General features: G+C 48.1%; 1 protein-coding gene across 3 annotated transcripts in view; it reads right to left on the bottom strand.

Moving 5' to 3' along the window:
• The window catches only part of HKDC1 (hexokinase domain containing 1), a 61,700-nt gene extending 40,252 nt beyond the window's left edge, over positions 1–21,448 (bottom strand). For 2 of the 3 annotated variants that reach the window (XR_010746948.1, XM_066348155.1), the window contains exons 1-7: positions 21,271–21,447; positions 17,192–17,354; positions 9,429–9,577; positions 9,211–9,330; positions 4,478–4,573; positions 3,523–3,622; positions 1,170–1,353 (exon numbers count right to left, since the gene is read on the bottom strand). Coding sequence is in view for 2 of the 3 variants with exons in the window: in XM_066348155.1 (XP_066204252.1) it covers positions 1,170–1,353; positions 3,523–3,622; positions 4,478–4,573; positions 9,211–9,330; positions 9,429–9,577; positions 17,192–17,354; positions 21,271–21,333 (875 nt within the window). In the remaining variant the exon portion in view is untranslated. Of the gene's footprint in view, positions 1–1,169; positions 1,354–3,522; positions 3,623–4,477; positions 4,574–9,210; positions 9,331–9,428; positions 9,578–17,191; positions 17,355–21,270 lie in introns of all 3 variants that reach the window. The other variant, XM_066348156.1, reaches the window with a different exon arrangement.
• Positions 21,449–24,907: the final 3,459 nt, after the last annotated feature.

Here is a 24,907-nt window from a genome sequence, read left to right as displayed (position 1 = left end):
CCACTGTGGAAAACAGTATGGAGATTCCTCAAGAAATTAAAAATTGAACTGCCTTTTGACCCAGCTATACCACTGTTAGGAATATACCCCAAGAACATCATAGCACTGTTTGAAAAGAAGAAATGCACCCCCATGTTTACAGCAGCATTGTTCACAATAGCTAAGATCTGGAAACAGCCCAAGTGTCCGACAGTGGACGAGTGGGTTAAAAGCTTTGGTACATAGCCTGACCAGGCGGTGGCGCAGTGGATAGAGCATCAGACTGGGATGCGGAAGACCCAGGTTCGAGACCCTGAGGTTGCCAGTTTGAGCGCGGGCTCATCTGGCTTGAGCAAAAAGCTCGCCAGCTTGGACCCAAGGTCGCTGGCTCAAGCAAGGGGTTATTCGGTCTGCTGAAGGCCCACGGTCAAGGCACATATGAGAAAGCAATCAATGAACAACTAAGGTGTCGCAATGCGCAACGAAAAACTAATGATTGATGCTTCTCATCTCTCCGTTCCTGTCTGTCTGTTCCTGTCTATCCCTCACTCTGACTCTCTCTCTCTCTCTGTAAAAAAAAAAAAGCTTTGGTACATATATACTATGAAATACTACTCAGCCATAAGAAATGATGACATCGGATCATTTACAACAACATGGATGGACCTTGATAACAATATACTGAGCAAAATAAGTAAATCACAAAAAACTAAGAACTATATGATTCCATACATAGGTGGGACATAAAAATGAGACTCAGAGATATGGACAAGAGTGTGGGGGTTATGGGGTGGGGGGGGAGGAGAGAGAGGGGGTTGGGGAGGGGAGGGGCACAAAGAAAACCAGTTAGAAGGTGACGGAAGACAATTGGACTTTGGGTGATGGGAATGCAGCATAATCAAATGTCAAAATAACCTAGAGATGTTTTCTCTGAACATATGTACCCTGATTTATCAATGTCACCCCATTAAAATTAATTTTAAAAAAAAGATTAAAGGAGACAAAATCATTGCATTTTCGTGGCTTCACTTTCCTCATCCGGCCAATGAAACTGAAATTCAAACCCTGCCTTATAAACTCGTTGGGATGGATAACTAGTCACAACTAAAAAGCCTCCCAGGTATAAAGTGTCACTGAGTGACCAGGTATTTCCTGGTGCTGCTGCCAAGATTATAGCACGAGGTACTCACAACTGCTTCCCGGGGTTGAGAGATCCGAGGTCCAGATCGCGGTCAAACTCGGTGCGGATGTCCTCCAGGGCCCCATCGTCCCCAAAGGCCCCCCACTCAGTGTTGATGCACATCCTCCCCTCGTCGCCTTCCACCAGGTCAATGTTGCTCATGTCCTCCATGTAACAAGCGTTGGTGCCAGTGCCTGAACAAGGGGTCAGAGAGACTATGCAGAGACAGAAGGGCTCCTAGCTGAGCAAAGGCAGAGAAGGCTCAGCGGCCTGAGAGTTCTCTGAATACACCACAAAGTGCTCTTGATGCACTCCGGGGTCCGGGCCGGGGTCCGGGTTGTTCTCTGGAGGGAACTGCTTGGGAAGCCCGGGAGTTCATGAGGAGTAAAGCTGACATGTCAGGTCTGCACTTCCCAGTGTGCTAATCATTTGCTGTTATGAATGAAATCAGTTGTGAAGAAGTCCCTAATGAATATGTTCAACGCACATTTACAAAGAAGAGAATGCATTAACCTGACCATATATATTTTTTTAAATTACCAAACCCACAGTAATCTTTTAAATCTCTCCCTGTGCTACTTAACCTCTTCTCTATTGAATAGTAAAAATACTCTTTATGCATGACCTGCCACTTTTGTTCCTCGCATATAAAGTACATTCTCATCTTTGACAGTAATTAGCTATCACATAAGAAAGCAAAATTTCATTACTCCAACACAAAACCACTGCAAGAAAATGCCTCAAACACTGGCGTGCTGGCGAGTGACGGCAATGGCCCCAGCCTGTTGGGACCTATTTGCAAGATGGAAATACTCTAAAATTAAATAGTGGTGATAGTTAAGAAACTCCGCAAATTTACTAAAATTTATTAAACTGGACACCTAAAATGAGATAATTTTTATGCCTCAGTAAAGCTGGGGTATTTTGGGGGAGGGGGAAGGAGTTATTGAAGTATCTTCCCCTGCCTGATACTCTGGTCTGAGGATTTTAAAGCCAACATGAGAAATCAGAAATGCAGAGAAGCAAACTGTAATACAATATTTGGGAAAAGCTCTCTCAGGAAAGCATGGGCGCATGCCCAAACATGGTCACCACGTGGGGCTACCTGACATAGTCACTGGGACAGACACAGTGGACAGTGGCTGGAGGCATGACTGGGAGCCCCCACCCCACTCGCAGGCCTCGGCCCCAGAAGCAGGGAAGCAGATCGAGCCCCTCAGGTGCAAAGATCCCGCCCTTTGGGAAAGTCAGGCTGAGGACAATATGGTTAGAAATGAAGAAAAAGCAGTTCAGAAAATTTTTTCAAATACTGGTAAAGGGGAGGTAGAAGAAGATTTCAAGAACAGCCTATAAATCCGACCCACTTGGCTTTGATTGTCCCCCGACAGCCTTCTCCCAGGCCCGTCCAGCGAGCCCCTTCCAGCTCGGGGCCCCTCCATGCACCACAGCCTGCCTGGGCCAGGCCTCCACCTCGTCTCCCCTACACAGTGCAGTGGTCTCTGGGCTGGACCCTTGCTTACACTACTGCCCCAGTCGTCAATTCCCCACATAGCAGTCACAATGAGCTCTTTAAAACTGCACACCCCGTTTATCTATCCTCCGCCCAAAGTCCTACAGTGCGTTCCGGTCCCCCTTGGGGTAAAAGCCGGAGACCCTACAGTGACTGCGAGCTGTACAAGCTGTCCAGTATCATCCGCTCCCTCTAGCGTGTACACCCTCCTATTCTAGCCCCACTCACTGTGATCAGCCCCCAGTCAGCCCTTCAGGGTTCCTCGGGCATCCAGACTTGTCCCCACCTGAGGCCACAGGATTCCTCTGTCCTTTGCTGAGGACTCACCTCTTGATCTCCACTTCACTCCCCGGCCCCCACTGTTGAGGTCCCTGCTCAAATTACATACTCCTCAGAGGCCTGCCCCCACTGCCCCCCCCCCACACACACACACACACACACGCGCGCGCGCGCACACACACGCACACACACAAACGCGCGCGCGCGCACACGCACACACTCCCAGTCACCTGGCCTGCTTTGTTCTCTGTACCACAGTAGGCACCACCTGCATTATCTTATTCATGCAGGCCTTTCTGCCCTTCTTCCCCTCCACTCTGAAAGCCCCATGAGCATGGGAACTCTCCGCTGACAGCCCAGAGCAGAGACAGGGCCCAGCACACACTAGACACGTAGTAGATAATCGTTGAGTGAATGAATGGGTGTGAGCACTAATATTCCATCTTCTTACGTTGCTTCTCCTAAATAGAAAGCACCAACACCGTTCCCATAAAATTTACTCAGAGTTTGCTGAAACTAAACCCCAAACCAGCCCTATCCCCCCATCCTCAAAAAGCAAGTCAAACTGAGTTACCAATGATGACACCAACTTCACAGTAGGGATCATCATAGGCACATGTCATCATGGTTCCCACGGTGTCGTTGACCAAGGCCAGGATATCCACATCTATGTCCTGTTGGGAAACAAGCCCCAGAGGACATCAGGGGGTGAGAAGCGGGTATTGTCCCTTTTATCTTTCCCCACAGAGAAAGCAAAAGCAGTGAAGGTCGCTGGTTGAGAAAATCACTAGATGCTGCCTCTGGGGCCTGCCTGTGGGAAGCAAGGCCTTTGTCAAGTTCAGGGGTCCAGGCGAGAGAGCAGTCGGGACAGAGCGGAGCCCTTGCCCCTGCATTATGGCTGAAGGCCTCTATGCAATGGAAACCTGAGGGACAGCCCACCAGGACTGCAGCCCTTGTCTGAGGGACCCTAGAAAAGCATGCTTATCCTGGAAGCAGTGGTGTTTTCAGGAGAGGACACTGAAGTCCTCACTGGTGGGGACATCTTAGCCAGCTTCAGCCAGGCCCTCTCCATGGGCAGCACCATCTGGGTTTCCCATTCTGCCAAGTCAACCTGAGGTATTGCAGCATGGTTCCCCAAGGTTTGGGGAAGTATTTTAAAGTAAAATAAAAACAATAAGAGAAAAAGACAGACTACCAAAGAATACAATTGCAGCTTTAAAAAGAAAAAAAGGACTGGCAAGCTGTACATCAAAACAGTTCTCTGGCTGAGGTCTCACCTAGACCCCCCGAGGGTTGGTGGCAGCTGGGGAGGCCCCCGGGCAGTGCAGCCCACCTTTCAACAGGAACTTGGAGTGCAGGAGCTCCACATACCAGAGTTCTTCAAATTGGCCGCATCCGCACCCCAGTGAGACCTTCCCTGAGATCATCCCTTTCCCCATCCTGCTCCCAGGGTAGGTCCAGTGTGAGCCCCGCCCTCAAGAACAAGCAGCGAGAGTGGGAGAGCTCCCATGCAGAGGTGAACTCCTCACCTTGTGAGTTTTTATGGCTTTGCTTAGACAGCTCACTACGTCTGTGTCCTGAACTCCCCGGGCCTTAAACTTCTTGGTCCATGAAAGCAGGACACCCTGGGGGAAGAATTCAGGTCCAGTCAAACAAGGAAGGCACTCAGTTCCAAAGATGAGCAGCAGTAATTTTATGCTTAAAGTGCAATCCCCTCTCCTCTCTTCTTTTAGCTGAATCACCCCAACTCAAATCTTTTAGTATTTCTTCAGAGTCCTTTTTAAAATAATTTAAACATCTTTATTACTCCCATGTAAGGAGTTTGAAACATTACTCATAATGGCTAAAGAGTCAGAACACTTGGAGTCACCAGACATTGGATGAGTCATTTAACCTCCCTGACCCTCAGTTTACTCATCTGTAAAATGGAAACATCACTTCCCCGTCTCTGTCACAGGAATGCTCTGATAGAAACACCTGGTGTGCGGTAGATACACATTATGTGAGCAGAATGTATGGTTTGCCAGGTCCACAGAACCTCGTAGAACTGCCTCAAGAACTTAATTTCAACTCAGAAAAATGGTTTTTAATTTTCACTATCAATCATTTGCTTAAAATGGATGTTTCCCAAGATTTTCACATCTAAACTAGCAAATAATCATAGAATTTTTCAGGCTAGATAAGATCTTTCAGATTAAGAGACACAGAAGGTCACACAGCCCAGAGTAGCTGAGCCCAAACTCACAAACACCCTGACCACATCTTCCCAATCCCCTTAGTTTATGGATAAAGAAGCTGAAATTTAGAGAGGAAAGAAATGACTCTAGATCTCACAGGGAGTAAAGGGCAGAGAGGTCAATTGTAACGCAGGTCTCTGAATTCCAATTTGACACCAGGTTTTTCTCCTGCACCACAGCACCACCTAGCGGCTACTCTCCCTAATCTCCGTCTTCAGGGGCTATGGTAACATCCCTGCTTCACCTGAGACATTTGTGGGGTTGTCCCCGACACCAAAAGGTGCTAGGGACAATAAGGGACCTGTTGTGGGAGGATATATGGAGGAGGGAGGAGTAAATGTTTGTGATATACTGTTAAGTAAGTTAACTATATATTTTTTAAATTATATATACAGCACAACATCAGTATTTAATATGGACATGACTGAAAGGAAAACCCAACAATTTTAGTAGTGGGTATCTGAAGATTGGGATTAAAGGTGATTTCTATTTTCTCCTTTAAACTTTTCTATTTCTAACCTTCTTTCTCTCTTCCTCCGGTTTTGTTTTTCCTTCCTTGCAGAAGTATTACCATTTTATCAGTAGAAACACACACACAGAAACTTCTCGTCAGCTAAGACTTTTTTGTTCCCTCATTAAAAATAAATAAGTACAATAATAAACAGTGACCTCATCTTTTAATTTCTATGCCCTTATCTTCTTTAATCATTGTCCAGTTTCACAAAAAAGCCACCACTTCTCCAAGAGCCTGTATTTTAGGGTCACAAAATTGACACCTGCAGCAGAACTATGGTTAAATAGTGATGCCCACACACTCAGTTACCATTATTAATTCATTTCCTGTGTCTAAAGCTTTTCTATCCAACTTTTGGCTTCATGGAAAGGCAGTTTGGGAGAAAGTTTTTAAAAATACAAGTTATTCAACTAGACTAGGATGAGAAAAAGCATTTCTCATCTCCTCAATATAATCAAGCACCCTTCCTTAGTTTAAATATTACTTGAAAATCCTTATTGGAACATGACACAAACTGGGTCAAAATGCTTTCAGGAACCTGCTGGCATTTTAAACCAAGTTCTAGAGCTGTGTCTTTCTGTAAAGGCAATTTAACCAGGAAGCGTGTGAGATTTGGCTACTCTGAACTTTGGGCTGTGTGGCCTTGGGCAGGTCTCCTAACCTCTCTGAGCTGCAGTTTTTCTCAAATATAAAATGAAAAAAATTATATCTACCTCATATGATTGTCTTGGATTTTAATGAGATAATACACATAAGGAGTTCAACACAGTGTAAGATACAGTATTAAAATCTGAGAGGCCCTGGCCGGTTGGCTCAGTGGTAGAGCATCGGCCTGGCGTGCAAGGGGTCCCGGGTTCGATTCCCGGCCAGGGCACACAGGAGAAGCGCCCATCTGCTTCTCCACCCCTCCCCCTCTCCTTCCTCTCTGTCTCTCTCTTCCCCTCCTGCAGCGAGGCTCCATTGGAGCAAAGATGGCCCAGGCGCTGGGGATGGCTCCTTGGCCTCTGCCCCAGGCGCTAGAGTGGCTCTGGTCGAGGCAGAGCGATGCCCCAGAGGGGCAGAGCATCGCCCCCTGGTGGGCAGAGCGTCACCCCCTGGTGGGCGTGCCGGGTGGATCCCGGTCGGGCACATGCGGGAGTCTGTCTGACTGTCTCTCCCCGTTTCCAGCTTCAGAAAAATACAAAAAAAAAAAAAAATCTGAGAAACAGAGCTTATTATTATTATTGAAAGATGCTATGGTTATTTGACTTAGATAAATGCCAAAAACCTGGATTGGCAAACCATTCATTCACCCCTAAGGATCAAAAAAATACACAAGTTTGTTTCTCAAAGTCAAATTAACTCCCACAGAGCTTGAGTATTTTCTTCCTTCTTCCTGGAGTCTCTGCTCCTGAGCTCAAATGGAGTTGAACTGTTTGGTGAATCCGGTCTCCAGCCCTGATTCCTGACTCCTCCTTCCACATCCTCTGCTGACTCCAGAGACCTCTGCTCTCCGAGCCAGAAGGAGATGATGCCTCAGAGCAAAGCTCCACCTGGCCTCCTCTTATGTTCCCTGAAATTTTCTTTATACTATTTCCCCCATCCTTTCTTTATAAAAGAATAAAAAAGTAAACTTCAGTGCATCCCCTGTATAGATAGATGATGGCAAATTCTCATTTAATGGAATCAAGTAAATGATTAATTACACCTTTCAATTGTCAGATAGTTATCAGGCACCACGAAATACAGCCATTGTGCTAGAGCCTGGGGTGCGGGAGAGGGGAGAGAAAGAACAATATAAAGCAGTACCTGCCCCCCAGAAGCATCTGTTGAATTGGGGACAAGGTACAAAAGTTGGAAGAGACACAGGAACAATCATCCCCACCAGCAGCTGACGCTCACACATCAGGCACAGTGTTGAGCATGATGCAGATGTTTTGTCTGAGCTCCACCTTGGCCCAGCAAGCAAATATTATTAACCATGTTTTACAGATGAGAAAACAAGGACCTCAAGAAGTTAAGTAACTGCCCAGGGGACACAACTTTTCTGAACCATGATTCAAAGCCAGGTATATGGGACCTGAAAACCCATTTCCTTTCTACTATCTGACACTCATAAGTCAGCTATATCAAACACATCCCAAGGCGGTCCATGATATCAAGGTGGTCCATGAAGTGACTGTCAGTTGAGTGTCATGACCAGTATATGTGGTAGGAGATCATGGGCCCCCACACCACACATGCATGGCCTGGGAAGACCTGGTTCTTGACCATAACCCCATGACCCCAAAAAGCTTGTTATCCTTTCACATGGACCCTTATTTATTTTCTCAGATTTACACAAAATTGGGTTTGATATCTCTCTGTTTAAAAATTGAAAACTGGCCCTGGCCAGTCGGCTCAGCAGTAGAGCGTCAACCCAGTATGTGGAAGAGGCAACCATCCACTTCTCCCCTTACCTTTTCTCTCTCTCTTTTCTCCTCCCATAGCCATGGTTCAACTGCCTCAAGTGAGTTGGCCCTGGGTGCTGAGTATGGCTTTGTGGAGCCTCCACATCAGGCACTAAAAATAGCTTAGTTGTGAGTCAACCCAGATGGGCAGAGCATCAGCCTCAAATGGGTGTAGCTGGGTAGATCACAGTCAGGGTGCATGCAGGAGTCTGTCTCTGTATCTCCCTTACTCTCACTTAAAAAAAAAAAAAGAAGGCCCCGGCCAGTTGGCTCAGTGGTAGAGCGTCAGCCTGGCATGCAGGAGTCCCAGGTTCAATTCCCGGCCACGGCACACAGGAGAAGTGCCCATCTGTTTCTCTACCCCTCCCCCTCTCCTTCCTCTCTGTCTCTCTCTTCCCCTCCCGCAGCCAAGGCTCCATTGGAGCAAAGTTGGCCCTGGCACTGAGGATGGCTCCATGGCCTCTGCCTCAGGCGCTAGAATGGCTCTGGTTGCAGCAGAGCGGCACCCTAGATGGGCAGAGCATCGCCCTCGGTGGGCATGCTGGGTGGATCCCGGTTGGGCGCATGCAGGAGTCTGTCTGACTGTCTCCCCATTTCCAACTTCGGAAAAATACAAAAAAAAAAAAAAGGAAAGAAAGATCTGGCCTCACTGGTGGTGGTGCAGTGGACAGAGCGTCGACCTGGGATGCTGCGGTCCCAGGCCTGAAACCCCAATGTTACCGGCTTGAGCACAGGCTCACCAACTTGAGTGGGGGATTATTAAAATGATCCCATGGTCCTTGGCTTGAGCCCAAAGGTCTCTGGCTTGAGCAAGGGGTCACTGCCCCCCCCAAGTCAAGGCTCGTATGAGAAGCAATCAATGAACAACTAAAGTGCCACAACTATGAGTTGATGCTTATCATCTCTTTCCCTTCCTGTCTATCTGTCTCTCTCTAGCTAAAAAAAAAGAAAAGAAAGAAAAAGGAGAAAAAACAAGCAAAAAGTCCTACTAGTCCCTCCTGTTCCCAGCCTGCCTCCTGCACATTCTCCAGCCCCAAACTCCAAACCTTGTACAACATCTCGCCACCCTGGCCCAGCCTTACCTCTTCCAATTTAGTCTGTCTGCAGGGAAAAGAGAAGGTTAGGCCGAGGGGCAGTTTCTTCTGCTTCAGCCCTTTGGTCTGCATGAAATCTGCCAGACAGTCAGCTACGTACTCAAACAGCTGCAGAGAAGAGAAAGCACAGCACGCCAGACTAAAGCATGGCCTTCACAACCAGAAGTGAGCCTCCCTTCCACCTCACAGAGCCCCTGCCCTGGTACCTCTGAGCCGTTCCCTCGGATAATTTCATTGGGTGTTGGATAGAACTGACTCTCCATCTGGACATTTTGTTTCCCCTCTTCAGAGACTTGTACCTTCAAGACTCGAAACTTGGAGCCTCCAAGATCCAGGGAAAGAAACTCCCCATTTTCTAGTAAAAACATAAATAAATAAACAAAAATAAAGTTATCATTTATTGTGGGTCCAACCCACAGAGGTAAATACCATTATGAACACCTGCTGCAGCTATTGACCTGCGCCTTCCCTGTGAGGGACAGAACTGGGGAGTAACTCTAGTCTTCCACTGGCCCCACCCGCTGAGCCACACTGTAGGGATAAGTGTGTTCCTTTGTAGAAGGCAGATGCGAACCTCTGGCAGGTGGCAGTAGAGATGGGCCTTGCGGGCGGGGCCTCTGTGGCGTGCCCAGCTGGGAAGGGAGCCGGCACTCCAGGCACGCACAGAGGAAAAGGCGGGGAACAGGGGGATGAGAAACCAGCCCCGATGAGTCTCTGTCTCACCGGCAGAGGGATAACGCCCAGGAGGAAAGGGAGATAAGGACCAAATGATGGTCCTTAAGGCTCCAAGGATGCTCAGTATTTTGGACTAGGATCACTTCAAAATGAGAAGACATAACACCACCCAGCCCAGTGCAAGACAAATACTAGTAATTAAAAGGGGAAATGATGCACATGCTGGGGTAAGGCAACCCACCCTAACAACTTCAGCCTGGGATCCAGACAGGACCCCTGCTCAGGACCCCTGCCAACGTCTTCCGCGTCAGCCACAGATATGGGATGGGAACTCAGGTCTGCAAACCTGCGAGCCAACAAGCCTTCCTGTAGACTTCTCTGCACCTGAAAAGCAGCTACATGTGTCATGCTGGATGCCCCAGGCCCACAGAAGTGAAGCGCTGTGCCCACAAATCCAGGTACCCAAGTGGCCTCATTTTTACCCTGTGACCCCAGACATAGCTGCATGGGTTAAGGGGCCCGCTGGCCATTCAGGCTCACTACTAGTGAAATAAAACACCAGGGGGAATGGCTAGTAGGTGGTAGAAACTGAAATGGACGCGTCCTGAAAACCAGAGATCAGCTGGGTAGCTAGGGTGGCCACACAGACGTAGGCTGAAACCACAGAGGAGACCTCTTGAGTCCCAGTTCCCTAGAGGCCTGAGTGGACACAGTTCCTGCACTCCGAGTCCCACAAGAGCCTGCGCATCTCTTCTTGGCGACATGTCCTTGTACAACAAACCCCCTTTCCTGACCTGGCTCCTGGCATCTCTGTTCCTGGCAATCGAAGAGCTCGGGGCAGGTTCCAGAGGTGCTCTTCAGACTTCATGTGCCTGTGAATCTCTCAAGAGTTTTATTAACACACAGATTGTGACTTAGTGGGGGTGGTGCTTGAGATTTTGTCTTTCTTTCTTTCTTTCTTTCTTTCTTTCTTTCTTTCTTTCTTCCTCTCTCTCTCTCTCTCTCTCTCTCTCTCTCTCTTTCTTTCTTTCTTTCTTTCTTTTTTAAATGATGGGAGGAGAGATAGTGAGACAGACTCCCACATGTGCCCCGACAGGATCCACCCAGAGAACTCCCATCTGGGGCCAATGCTCAAATCAGTGGAGCTATCCTCAGCACCTGAGGCCAACATTCAAACCAAGCGAGCCACTCGCTGCAAGAGGGAAAGAGAGAGAGAAGAGGGAGAGAAAGGCGGAGAGAAGTAGATGGTCATTTCCAGAGGCAAATTAAGGTCGGTTGAGGCCCCAGACGCAGAAGAAAATATTGAGCCCCTTACATTAGAAAAAAGTGAAAAGATGGGGTTTTGCGGGGCCCTTTAGAAGTCAGGGGCCCAGGACATGCGCCTGCCGTTAAATCCGCCTCTGGTTGCTTTTCATGTGTGCCCTGACCGAGGACTGAACCTGGGACATCCATGTGCTGGGCCAACGCTCTATCCACTAACAGGCCAGGGCAGATATTTTGCATTCCTAAACAAGCTCCTGGGTGCCCCTCCTGCTGGTCAGTGACCACAGTTAGAGTAGCAAAGGTTTAGAGTCCTCACTTATAGACCCAGCCAGCTGGATCTTTTGTTCTTGTGGAGACATCTGGAAAACAAGATTCTTATCTCCCCAGATCAACCCCAAAAGGAGCCATTTATTAATCAGGGAGGAAATCCAGGAACCTAATCCTGAGCAAATTTCATTAGCATTCATCATGTACCAAATAAGAGATACTTCCACAGATGTTATTTTGTTGCATAGATCACACAATCCATGTACAAATTTACTGAGCACGACTCTATGCCAAGTTACATGCCAGGTACTAGGGATGCAAAGACAAAAGACTGTGGGCTCCATCATCAGAAGTACAGACAAAGCATTTCCATGTAGTAGGGCACATGCTCTGATCACGGGAAGCACAGAAAGTGGCATCTACATCAGAGCAGAAGGCAACAGTCCAGGGAAGGCGACTCAGAGCTGAGCGCTGAAGGATGAGAGGGCAGCCAGACGGGACGGCCACGGTCCCAGGGAGAGGAAACTGAGCGAAGAAATGAGCTCACACTGGGGAGGGGGGCAGGACTGTGCTTCTAAGGAAGGAGGGAGGTGCGACAGAAATAAGGCTGGCAGGATATAGAAAAGCCGCCCTACTCCCAAGGAACCTGGGCTTTATCCAGAAGGTGAGGGTGAGCCACAGAAAGATTTTAAGCAAGGGAGTGCCAAGACTGAGATTTTGGGAAAACGCCTCTGGCACCAACCAGGATAGACTGAAGGATTTCAAATAAAAGAGTTTTTTGCGCAGCAATCCGGATTAGAAATGATCACGCGAGGTCTGGAACAGGGCTGGCATGGACTCATTCATTCCCTGGTCAGCATCATCACTATGCAATCACCTTGTCCACTATTGCCTGGAAACCACGTGGTGCGGTCCTTCTGTGACTCTGAACCTGGAGAACAGACTGATTCGACCCCGAGGGAGGGAGGACCTGCCCAGAAGGGGGGCCGTCAGGGTCTTTACAGTCATTATTCAGATTATTCTGACCTCCCATAATTAGGATGTAATACACAGCATGGTGACTATAGCTAATGATACTATATTGCATACTTAAAAATTGCTGAGAGTAGATCTTAAAAGTTCTCATCACAAGAAAAAAGATTTTGTAACTTGTGTGGTGATGGATATAAACCCGACTTACTGTGGTGATTACTTTGCAATTTATACAAACATCGAATAATTGTATTGTATGCCTGAAATGAACATGTTATATTCAATAATATCTCAATTTAAAACTAAATTAAAGAATAATATTTTTTAAAATGACTTCCCAAGGGAGTGAGATTTCCTTGACAACCCACGTGCTCTGGATGAGCTCCTGTGACCTTTCAGGGTACAGTGCACACCGGGGTTCACTCCTGCTAAGCCTCTGTCAAGGCTTGTGGCCCTGCTCCTTCCCCACCCCGTGCAGCTTCTCCCAAAGGCGCACTCGGACTGAATGTGTAGATCCCTGCAGATTCAGATCCCAGGGGCACAAGTCTAGGAAAGCATGTTTAGGAATCGCCCCCAGGTGAGTCTTCTGCTCAGACACGTATGGGACCCCTGTGCTAGTGCAGACCCCTGGGCCCATCAGCCAAATACCTCGGGACTCCCTGGACTCGCCACTCAAGGCTCACCCTCCAGGAGGCCAAGGGGGTCTGCCTGGAGGAAGAGACCAAGAAGAGAGGCAGCAGGGCTCTGGCCTGCAGAATGGCAGTCACCCTCACACTCAGAGATGGGCACTTCCCTCATGACTGGTAAGGAGAAGGCACAACTGATCACATCACTCTTAAGGCACACTGTAAGAACAGTTTGTCACAGCGCACTGACTGCAACACAGGTAACGAAGGCTCAGACAGGCCACCTCCTCTCAGGCAGGTTTGGATGAAAGGAGCCGAAACTACAGAGTGGGCGGACTCAGGAGGGTTTCTCTGGAAACTGTACACATTGCTGAACTGGAGGCCCCAAGGGATTAGCAGTTCTAGTTGTTGGCTAATATTCATGAAATTACACCACCAGCTCACAAGAGCCACTGCGGACCTGGGACAACATTTTGGAGATTTTAAATACTCCTGCCACATAACCTCATCTGATTCTAATAACCCTGGAATTGGCAGGACAAACTGTCCATAGCCGTTTTACCGATGATGTCAGGACCACAGTGGCCCTGCACTCACCAAGGCCTCTGGGCCTGGCAGCAGGACCACTGGTGAGACTCACCGTGTGGTGAGAGACTGAGGGTGGTCCGGGACTCACCAAGGCCTCTGGGCCTGGCAGCAGGACCACTGGTAGGACTCACCGTGTGGTGAGAGGCTGAGGATGGTCCGGGACTCACCAAGGCCTCTGGGCCTGGCAGCAGGACCACTGGTAGGACTCACCGTGTGGTGAGAGACTGAGGGTGGTCCGGGACTCACCGAGGCCTCTGGGCCTGGCAGCAGGACCACTGGTAGGACTCACCGTGTGGTGAGAGGCTGAGGATGGTCCGGGACTCACCAAGGCCTCTGGGCCTGGCAGCAGGACCACTGGTGAGACTCACCGTGTGGTGAGAGGCTGAGGGTGGCCCTGCACTCACCGAGGCCTCTGGGCCTGGCAGCAGGACCACTGGTAGGACTCACCGTGTGGTGAGAGGCTGAGGGTGGCCCTGCACTCACCGAGGCCTCTGGGCCTGGCAGCAGGACCACTGGTGAGACTCACCGTGTGGTGAGAGGCTGAGGGTGGCCCTGCACTCACCGAGGCCTCTGGGCCTGGCAGCAGGACCACTGGTAGGACTCACCGTGTGGTGAGAGGCTGAGGGTGGCCCTGCACTCACCGAGGCCTCTGGGCCTGGCAGCAGGACCACTGGTAGGACTCACCGTGTGGTGAGAGGCTGAGCAGACAGTGGAGAAAGCAGGCGGTGTCTCCTCGCCTGAGAAGTGAGTTTCTAAACCTTGGTCAAACCTTCCAGAAGCAGCCAGGGCCAGCCAGGAGGGCACACATCCAGCCCAGCAGCCTCCAGATCATCCAAGGCCACTTTCTGATGCTTGTGGGGACACCCCTGCAGGAGGAGCCACCGCACAGGAAGCCGGGAGGACTTTGCCCCGGGCGCCTCCCTACGCATGCACCCCATGATTCGGGTGCTTCCTCCGACAGGCTGGGTGGCCACGGTCCCCTCAGCACTCTCAGAGCAGTATCAGGAACCAGGTAAAGTTCCAAAGGACTGCCTCTGTCCAGAGCTTACGTGCCTGCAGGGCGGTGCACTGCCACAGCCCGGTCACCGCCTCCCCCAACCAGCAAGGACACAGGGCTCATCATAGGTCCAGGGGCCTCTCCAACTACCAGGCAGAGCTGAACTGCTTTGACCCACATATTGTCTCAAAGGGGCCCAGACTAGACTAATCCAATCAAAGACCTCTGAAAGCTTCCCTAACTTCAATCCCCGCTCCTCTAAGAGCCCCCAAACCCATGCTGGAGCTTGGTGGAAGCACTGGGCCCCTGACACTGGAGAGACTGCTTGGTCTTGGTACTTTCATCTGACCTGCGGATAACACCATGGGATTTCATGGGGATGTGTGGGACAGTGAGTCCCTGGCACCTCGTGACCACAGGCGGTGCCTGAGAGACATCAGCTTCTTCCCCTCCCACAGCCTTTTCCGGAGGCTGAGAATGGAGAGGTAGAATGGAACCTTAAAGATGCCTTCTAGAGACTCAATTGTGGTAAGCAAAATAATGGTCCCTAGAGATGCCCACATCCTAATCCCGGATCCTGTGAATATGTTAGCAAGGTAAGAGGGAATTAAAGTTGCAGACGGAATCAAACTTGCTCAGTGGTTGAACTCGAGGTTGGAAGATTACTGTGGATTATCTGAACAGGCATAAGATAAATCACAGTTTCGTTAAATGTGGAAGAGGCAGAAAGGTGAGAGTCAGATATATATATTTTAGAAATTAAATTTAATAGGGTGGTATCTACCCCCAAAACTCATAAACATTGGTACACAAAGACAATGCACCCCCATATTCGTCACAGCATTATTCACGGTGGCCTAGACATGGAAACAACCAAGGTGTCCTTCAATAGATGACTGGATAAAGAAGATGTGGTACATATACACAAAGAAATACTACTCAGCCATAAGAAATGATGACATAGTGACATTTATGACAACAGAGAGATATTTGAAGATGCTTCACTGCTGACTTGGAGATGGAAAAAGGCTTGAGCCAAGGAATACAAACAGCCTCTAGAACAGGGGTCCCCAAACTTTTTTCACAGGGGGCCAGTTCACTGTGCCTCAGACCGTTGGAGGGCCGGACTATAAAAAAAACTATGAACAAATCCCTATGCACACTGCACATATCTTATTTTAAAGTAAAAAGACAAAACTGAAATAAATACAATATTTAAAATAAAGAACAAGTAAATTTAAATCAACAAACTGACCAGTATTTCAATGGGAACTATGCTCCTCTCACTGACCACCAATGAAAGAGGTGCCCCTTCCAGAAGTGCAGCGGGGGCAGGATAAATGGCCTCAGGGGGCTGCATGCGGCCCGCGGGCCGTAGTTTGGGGACCCCTGCTCTAGAAGCTGTAGAAGGAAGGAGCCAGGCTCCTCCCCACAGGCTCCAGAAGGGGCAGCCCCGCCCACACCTTGACTATGGCCCAGTGAGACCCACTCACCCTCTGACTCCACAGCTGTAAAAGAATACATTTGTGTTGGTTCCAGCTGCTACGTATGAAGTGATTTATCACAGCGGACTTAGAAAAGAAATAACACAGGCCAACTCTCCCATTTTACAGATAGAGAAACTAAGACTATATATTTTGCCACTGAGAAGTGACAGAATTGTGCCTAGAGCCCAGGTTTCTTAAATATTATCATTTAATATTCTTCCTACTATATCATGCTACCTTCCGCTATTTACTACTAGCCTAGACTCTAGATACCTAGGCATGAAATGCCATGTATTATGCATTCAACAAATATTTCAGGGCCTAGTATACATCAGGCGCTATGCTGGGCGCTCAGAATGCGGGGAGACTCACACACAGCGGGTGACAAGTGCTCTGACAAGCACCTAACCCAGCATGGGGATGCTTCCCAGATGGAGGCAGTGATCTCTACACTGAGAGCAAAAGGTAATTTGGGTCTGACCAGGCGGTGGCACAGTGGATAGAGCGTCGGACTGGGATGCGGAGGATCCAGGTTCGAGACCACGAGGTCGCCAGCTTGAGCACGGGCTTATCTGGTTTGAGCAAAGCTCACCAGCTTGAGCCCAAGGTCACTGACTCAACAAGGGGTTACTTGGTCTGCTGAAGGCCCACGGTCAAGGCACATATGAAAAAGCAATCAATGAACAACTAAGGTGTCACAACAAAAAACTGATGATTGACGCTGCTCATCTCTCTCCATTCCTGTCTGGCTGTCCCTATCTATCCCTCTCTTTGACTCTCTCTCTGTCTCTTTAAAAAAAAAGAAAAAGAAAAAAGATAACTTGGGCCCGACTAGGGCAAGAGTGTTGAGATGTTACAGCAGGAGAGGGAACAGAATGGATGGGGCCATGGTGGGCAGAGAAAAAGCAAGGTGCATTGGAACTTTGGTTCAAAACCTTTGGTATTGAGTATGACTAAAACTTAGAGAGTCAGAGATGGGTGATGCGGAGAAAGGGTTGGAGAGGTCAGCCAATGTACAGGAGCAAACTTCAGGTACCCCTCAGCCAAGGAGGAGCCAGGGGGTAGAGTCTCTGGAAGAGCCCAGCCTCACTCACCGGAGCCATCTGGAATGGCCCTGACGAAGGTGGGCAGCATCTTCACTGAGGCTGTGGGGTTGGTGTCCTTCCCCAGGCCCCTCTGCATTTCCACCTGAAACCGCGTCATGATCTCCACAAGGGTCTCATCAGAGAGCCGCATGTGATACAGGAACCTGTCCACCTGCAAAGACACCAGGTGACCAGCTTTAGTTGCTGGGGACACTTGCCCTCCAGTCGAGCTGAAAATTCCCACTCCCACAATGAAGCTCCCTGGAGGACGCAGGTTCGAGACCCCGAGGTCGCCAGCTTGAGCACAGGCTCATCTGGTTTGAGCAAAGCTCACCAGCTTGAACCCAAGGTCGCTGGCTCGAGCAAGGGGTTACTCGGTCTGCTGAAGGCCCATGGTCAAGGCATATATGAGAAAGCAATCAATGAACAACTAAGGTGTCACAACAAAAAACTGATGATTGACGCTTCTCATCTCTCTCTGTTCCTGTCTGTCTGTCCCTATCTATCCCTTTCTCTGTCTCTGAAAAAAAAAAAAAAAAAGATGGCAGAGCAGCACCCTCCCCCTCATGCTAATCATTTGATGGAGGCAGCCTGGATTCCCAGGGCTCACTGGGATGGCTTATTGAGCAGGGCAGGAAGAGGGTCAGTGTCATAAGCGCCTTGTATTTGCCACCCTTACTCTGTATACTGAGTGGCCTCTCTGTCCCTCCACATCACAAGACTGGACCCCAGCACGTTACTGGAGGAATTGCTGTCTCACGCTTTTATCCAAAGCTGAGAACACGCACTGCAGTCTACAAATTATATCACAATGCAGGGGCCACATGACCCTTCATCATAGGATAGGTGCCCCACCATCAGCCAACCCCAGAGGGCAGGCATCCCAGCTCAGTTGGGGCCAATACAGAGACCCAAACCACTGAAATAGCTCCAGGGACTTGGGGCCAAAGAGAGGCCAGAAAACCATCAAAGAGCCATTAACAAAACAGGATAATTGGGCTTTCAGCATGTTGAGAAGATAAGATGGTAGGACGGAACCAGGGCATGCTTCATTAAGCACTTCCATTCACCCTGAGTCTGTTTATGCCTAATTGGTTGGCAGTGCCACGCACACAGAGAAAACCAACGCAAGAGACGTGACCCAAGTAACTGGGGCTTGGGAAGGGTGAGACGTGCTGCACGGAAACTAAGCTTGTCCCTTTATCCCCCCAAGTCCCTCCCAGAGGGCCTTCCGCTTGGCCCCAGAGAACCTCTCTGGGCACCCCACAATGTCATCCCTTCTGGGTAAGTCATGGTTTTCAGGGCCTGTTAGGGTCATTTGCGGGTGGCAGTGTAACAGTCATTCAGGACTTTGGGTTACTGCTCCTGCTGTTCCAATAAGTTAAAGTCAGGACAGAAAGAATGTCAACTTAGGAACAGTTTCTTATTTATTCTCTGTCTCTTCCACAGCAGCCGGTACAGTAGCTAGAAGGGAAGAATGAAACCTAGAATGGGGGGAAATCCATATATTTTAGACTCAGAAAGGTGATTCTGGGCCTGTGTAACCAGGCACACGTGTTGCAGGTACTAAGGAGGGCACTTCAGTTGCAGATAACAAGCCTACTTTTGGAGTGACCCACAAACCATACGGATGTCTTCTAAACAAAAGAGCCAGCAAGCTGCATGTTTAACATGTGAAGAGCAAATTTTAAAACGTACACTCAGCACTTCCAGAATTACAGCTGTGGGAGCTGCAAGGGACCTTAGTGATCACGTAGATCAAAGGTCCTGTATTATGAATGAAGGGTCATAAAAAGGTTCAACTCTTTGACCCAGTGATATCACTCTGGGACTCCATCCTGAGGAAATTATCCCAGAGGTGGAGAACATTAACTCCATACCATGTTTATTATGGCATTTTTTAACTGTTAAAACAATGGTTTTGAAAGTAGCCTGTCCAATAAAAGGAAAAAGTGAAGTTATGGCATATCCAATTTGATTGACTATTAGGAAGGTACCAAAATAATTATAAAGAAGTGAAGAAATGTTCACAAGTGGCTATAACATAACCACAGGCACAGACCAAAGTTCAGAACCATGTGTGCAACGTCACTGTAGAAACACACACTGTGAAAGGACCATGAGGCCTTCCACACCGCAGATATGACGGTGAGGGGTGGGATTAAAGACAGCATTGCCACTTTTCGTAACGTTAACTTTCTAAACTGTAAAAAGGACACTTTGAAAGCCTAGCCAGTCCTTCCCTTATGAGGGAACATTCTACAGGTCAGTGACCAGGCCCAGCCCAATGTTATCAATAGGTCAAATAATGTCAATATATTGAAGCCGTCAGAGTAGTTTCTTCTCTCCCTCTCTTCCTTCCTTTCATCTTTCTTTCCTTCAAGTTTTATTTTGTTTTTGTTTTAATGTTGGCATAGGGAGTTTTTAAAAAATCGTTCTAGGGTTTGCGTAGCACCCTTAGCAGGCAATGGCGGCTCAGGATCCTGGTAGCCTGGAGACAGCAAGCACGGGCACTGAGGAGGGAGAAGGGGCCTGTGCCTCTGGACCAGCAGTGTTTCACCACCTGGAGGAGTGAAGAAGCCAGTGTTCCCGGAACCTGTGACTCATCCCAGCAAACCCATAAAGCAGCCTCCCTTACCACTCCAGACACTTGTTGAGTCACTTGTTTAAGGTGGCTACAAGGCGTTCCTGGCTACCCCTTCTCAGCTCACTGACAAGCTTCCGTGCCTCCCACGGGGAGAGGAACGGGCCACTTCAGGCCTGGGCAAAGGCTGACCCTTCAGCCAGAAGAACTTGGAAGAGGTCAGGGGAGGCGGCATTTCCAGTCAAAGGGGACTCCTGATCCTGTACCGACGCTAAAGAACCAAGGTATCTACCTGCCTGATTCTAGGGGTAACAAAAGGTTACACCAGAAAGAGGCCCAGGGACAGACACCAATCTGCAGAACCACAGGTGTCACAGTTCCAAGGACTCCCCCCTGGGGGCTGGAGAGACTCTGCAGGTTTCATCTTCACTAAGCAAGTGCTGCACCTTCCCACCTCCTTAAGAGGCCCGTAAAGGGCTCTGAATCTAACCAACCAACGGAAATTAAGGCAGGTTTGATCTGATGGATTTATATTTTCAGATTTGCTATAACCCTCTGACACAGCACTCTGATTTTGAGAAGCCCAGAGGCATCATGTACAATGGAAAGAATGCAGGAGCAGGGGTCTGCAGCATTGGCTTAATCCCCAGCACCACCTTAAGTACCTGGGTGACCTTGGATAAGTCCACCTGCTGGGAGGACTTCCTGGAGGTGGTGTGGCTAGAAGGGCTGCAGTGGCAGGCTGGGCTCACTCCAGGCTGCTAGGAGAATGCTGATGGCTCCGGCTGAGCCTTGGCAACTTTTAACCACCCTACTTCAGAATGAATTTTGTAGGAAAGTTTCTTGGACAGAGTGGCAAAATAATGCACACCGTTAATAGAATACCACTGGCAAACAGCACAAGCAAATAATAAGAACTTAGATTATTGTACATTATTAAGACTCACATCCCTTTGGTGCCATATTTATATTCTTCCAAGCACATGAAAAATCATGCAAATTGCTTGGTAAGTTCTCAACATTTCTTCTGAAATGACTCGCCTCTCCTTTTACCCTTTCCCCCAAACATCCCTTACTCAAACAATTGAACTGCTTTCTAAAGACTTTGTCCTTATCCCCTTCCCATGTGATATCTGCCAGGAAGTTCTGAGTGAAATTCAAGGTCTCGGGAAAGTATGCAATGTCCAGCCTGTGGGAGCCTTACTTCCTCTTCCCCTCTATGAGTATTTACTGATCCAGTGCTCCCTGTATGTTTTCTTTTCTTTAAAAAAAGTTTTTTTAAAAAAATTTATTGAGAGACAGACAGAAACCATCTATTTCTTTATGTGCCCTGACAGGGGATCAAACCCACAATCTTTGCATATCGGGGCAAAGCTCAGTCTAACCAGCTAAGCCATCTGGCCGGGGCTCTCTACATTTTCTCATAAGCTCTCTTAAATCCTTGTGAATGTGGGCAGGGCCTCAGATTTGTCAGTGAAGACATCTCAGCCTCCTGAGTCCTTACCTTCTTGATCTGATCCTCCTTCAGCTTGGTGAAGTAAAATGCCATCAAGTGTACAGCAAACATTTTCCCAAGTTTGGTTTCTCCCGAGACAGAGACTTCTGCTTGGTGTCTAGTCGCACTCTAGCTCAGGAGCGGAGGCCTCCAGGGAACTAGGTGCTACAGATGAAATACTTCCAGGCTGCTTAGTTCAATGATTAAACTTCACCCCCTCTCTGGTCCCTCCCTCCAGCACACTTGATTGTCTAATAGGAGGCTCCGGTTGGCAGCTGAGGGCTGGTGGAGGGAAGGCAGGGGATGGGTAGCAGGACTGAGACTGGGGACACAAAGTCTCGTTGCTAAGCAACACTCACAAGCTAGCGCTCCACCAAGCCCACCCAGCCAAGGAAAATCTTCTGAGAAGTTGGATGTTAAACAATACCAACTTTCAGCCAGCTGAGCTGTTCTGCAAATGCCCACTTTCTGGCTTTTCTCTTCAGCTCTTGTCTCCTCAGCCCTGCAGTAAAACTAACTCTATGACCCCCTGCTCCTCTGCAGGGCTGTCTTAATTAAACCAAATATTGCCTGGTGGGGAGATTTTAAGAATGTTGGAACACACTCCTCCATTTGTGATAGACCAGGTCTCTTAGCTAATAGTCCGTGGTAGTGGAAAAGAATCGATTAAGGTTTATCTGTTCACAATGTTAAGCCGGAAAACCTTGATTTCATAGGTAGTGACCCAGAAAAAAATATGCAAGAGAAAGAATGAACAGAAATCACCAGTAGTACTCACTGGGAAGCTGCTGCTGGAGAGAAAAATTAAAGTTACAGATGGGAAACGTCTCATGCCACTAAGTTATCTGCTACACTCACCTGGCTATCTCACTCATCACACCTGATAAGGAAAAGACCCACAAAGGGACCAGTGTGTGGGGATAGACCCTGCTCTCTTCCCACAGTCACTGGTCAGCTAATGAAATCAATAACAATAACAATGGTGTTAGCAACAGGCAGCTAACATGCATGGAGCACTTACTATCTGCATATTTTAGAGGAGAAAACTGAGGCCCAGAAAGGTTAAGTGACTTACTCAAAATTGCAAAGCTTGTAAATGATACAGTGAGGATTCAAACTCATGAGTTCAATACCTGGGCTCAGCTCTTAACTAATACATAATATCAGAGGTGGGATACAAATAATTTAACAACTGGTTCTCTGTCCTAATGATCGTTTTAAGTATAAAAAAATTATATACTGAAAGGTAGTTTATTATTTCAGGCATTTAATACTTAAATAAGAATAATAAAAGAGGTACACAAAACTAGATTATGTTATAAGAAAGAGTGGGATATCACCTCACACCGGTCAGAATGGCGCTCATCAACAAAACAACACAGAATAAGTGCTGGTGAGGATGTGGAGAAAAGGGAACCCTCCTACACTGCTGGTGGGAATGCAGACTGGTGCAGCCACTGTGGAAAACAGTATGGAGATTCCTCAAGAAATTGAAAATTGAACTGCCTTTTGACCCAGCCATCCCACTTTTAGGAATATACCCCAAGAACACCATAGAACGGCTCCAAAAGAAGAAATGCACCCCCATGTTTGTGGCAGCATTGTTCACAATAGCGAAGGTCTGGAAACAGCCCAAGGGTCCGTCAGAGGATGAGTGGATTAAGAAGCTTTGGTACAGGCCCTGGCTGGTTGGCTCAGTGGTAGAGCATCGGCCTGGAGTGCAGGAGTCCTGGGTTCGATTCCCGGCCAGGGCACACAGGAGAAGTGCCCATCTGCATCTCTACCCCTCCCCCTCTCTTTCCTCTCTGTCTCTCTCTTCCCCTCCTGCAGCCAAGGCTCCATTGGAGCAAAGATGGCCCGGGCGCTGAGGATGGCTCTGTGGCCTCTGCCTCAGGTGCTAGGATGGCTCTAGTTGCAGCAGAGCGATGCCCCAGAGGGGCAGAGCATCGCCCCCTGGTGGGCATGCTGGGTGGATCCCAGTCGGGCACATGCGTGAGTCTGACTGCCTCCCTGTTTCCAGCTTTGGAAAAATGCAAAAAAAAAGAAAAGCTTTGGTACATATATACTATGGAATACTACTCAGCCATAAGAAATGATGACATCGGATCATTTACAATAATATGGATGAACCTTGATAGCATTATACGGAGTGAAATAAGTAAATCAGAAAAAACTAAGAAATATATGAACCCATGCATAGATGGGACATAAAAATAAGACTCAGAGATGTGGACAAGAATGTGATGGTAACAGGGAATGGGGTGGAGGGGTGGGGAGGGGGCGAGGAAGGAGAGGGAGGGGGTAGGGGAGGGGAGGGGCACAAAGAAAACCAGATAGAGGTGACAGAAGACAATTTGACTTTGGGTGAGGGGTATGCAGCATAATCAAAGGTCAAAATAATCTGGAGATGTTTTCTCGGAACATATGTACCCTGATTTATCAATGTCACTGCATTAAAATTAATAAAAATAAGTTAAAAAAAGAGAAAGTTTTAAAATATTAAAAAAATATTAAATAATACCTGACAAAAAACAATAAACCTGTTATTTAAGGTATTTCCATATTGCTTCTTTTTTCTTAAGACTTTATTCATTTTAGAGAGGAGAGAGAAGGGGGGAGGAGCAGGAAGCATCAACTCCCATATGTGCCTTGACCAGGCAAGCCCAGGGCTTCGAACCAGCAACCTCAGTGTTCCAGATCTATGCTTTATCCACTGCCCACCACAGGTCAGGCTCCATATTGCTTCTTGATTGTGGTCCTCACTTACAATTTTTTTCACCTATTAACGGAATGAGCATTACTATGTTGGGCGCTAAGAATATGCTTCTGTGCCTGACCAGGCGGTGGCGCAGAAGATAGAAAGTCAAATTGGGAAGCAGAGGCCCCAGGTTCTAAACCCTGAGGTTGCTGGCTTGAGCGCAGGCTCATCCGGTTTGAGCGTGGGATTATAGACATGACCCCATGGTTGCTGGCTTAAAGCCCAAAAGTCGCTGGCATGAAGCCCAAGGTCACTGACTTGAGCAAGAGGTCACTCGCTCTGCTGGAAGCCCCCCCCCCCTTCGGTCAAGGCACATATGAGAAAGCAATCAATGAACAACTAAGGTGCCACATCGAAGAATTGATGCTTCTTATCTCTCTCCCTTCCTGACTGTCTGTCCCTCTCTCTGCCTCTGTCTCTCTTGCTAAGAAAGAAAGAAAGAAAGAAAGAAAGAAAGAAAGAAAGAAAGAAAGAAAGAAAGAAAGAAAGAAAGAAAGAAAGAAAGAAAGAAAGAAAGAAAGAAAGAAAGAAAGAAAGAAAGAAAGAAAGAAAGAAAGAAAGAAAGAAAGAAAGAAAGATGCTGTTGCACAGATGAACGTTAAAAAAGAGTAAAGAATGTAAATTTGTGATTTCCACATTGGGCAGCTGCCCAGGCACCCACCTTAGAGAGAACGCTGATTACAAGTGTCATTTTAACAACCAGTTCACCAAACTCAACAAAAAGTTAGGAATTGGTTCTGCTGAATAAGTGTGAATCGGCTGAATCCCATCACTCCGTAATATTGCCTCTATTCTTTCTCCTGGCGATAAATGCTCAATTAATAACTATTAGTAGCAGCAGCATTCTGCTGGCTTATTATCAAGAATTCCAGGCCTAACCTGTGGTGG

This window comes from Saccopteryx leptura, chromosome 9 (genome assembly GCF_036850995.1).
Source record: "Saccopteryx leptura isolate mSacLep1 chromosome 9, mSacLep1_pri_phased_curated, whole genome shotgun sequence".
Classification (NCBI taxonomy): domain Eukaryota; kingdom Metazoa; phylum Chordata; class Mammalia; order Chiroptera; family Emballonuridae; genus Saccopteryx; species Saccopteryx leptura.
Note: the sequence above shows the minus strand (reverse complement) of the source record. Positions and strands in the feature narration are given on the sequence as shown.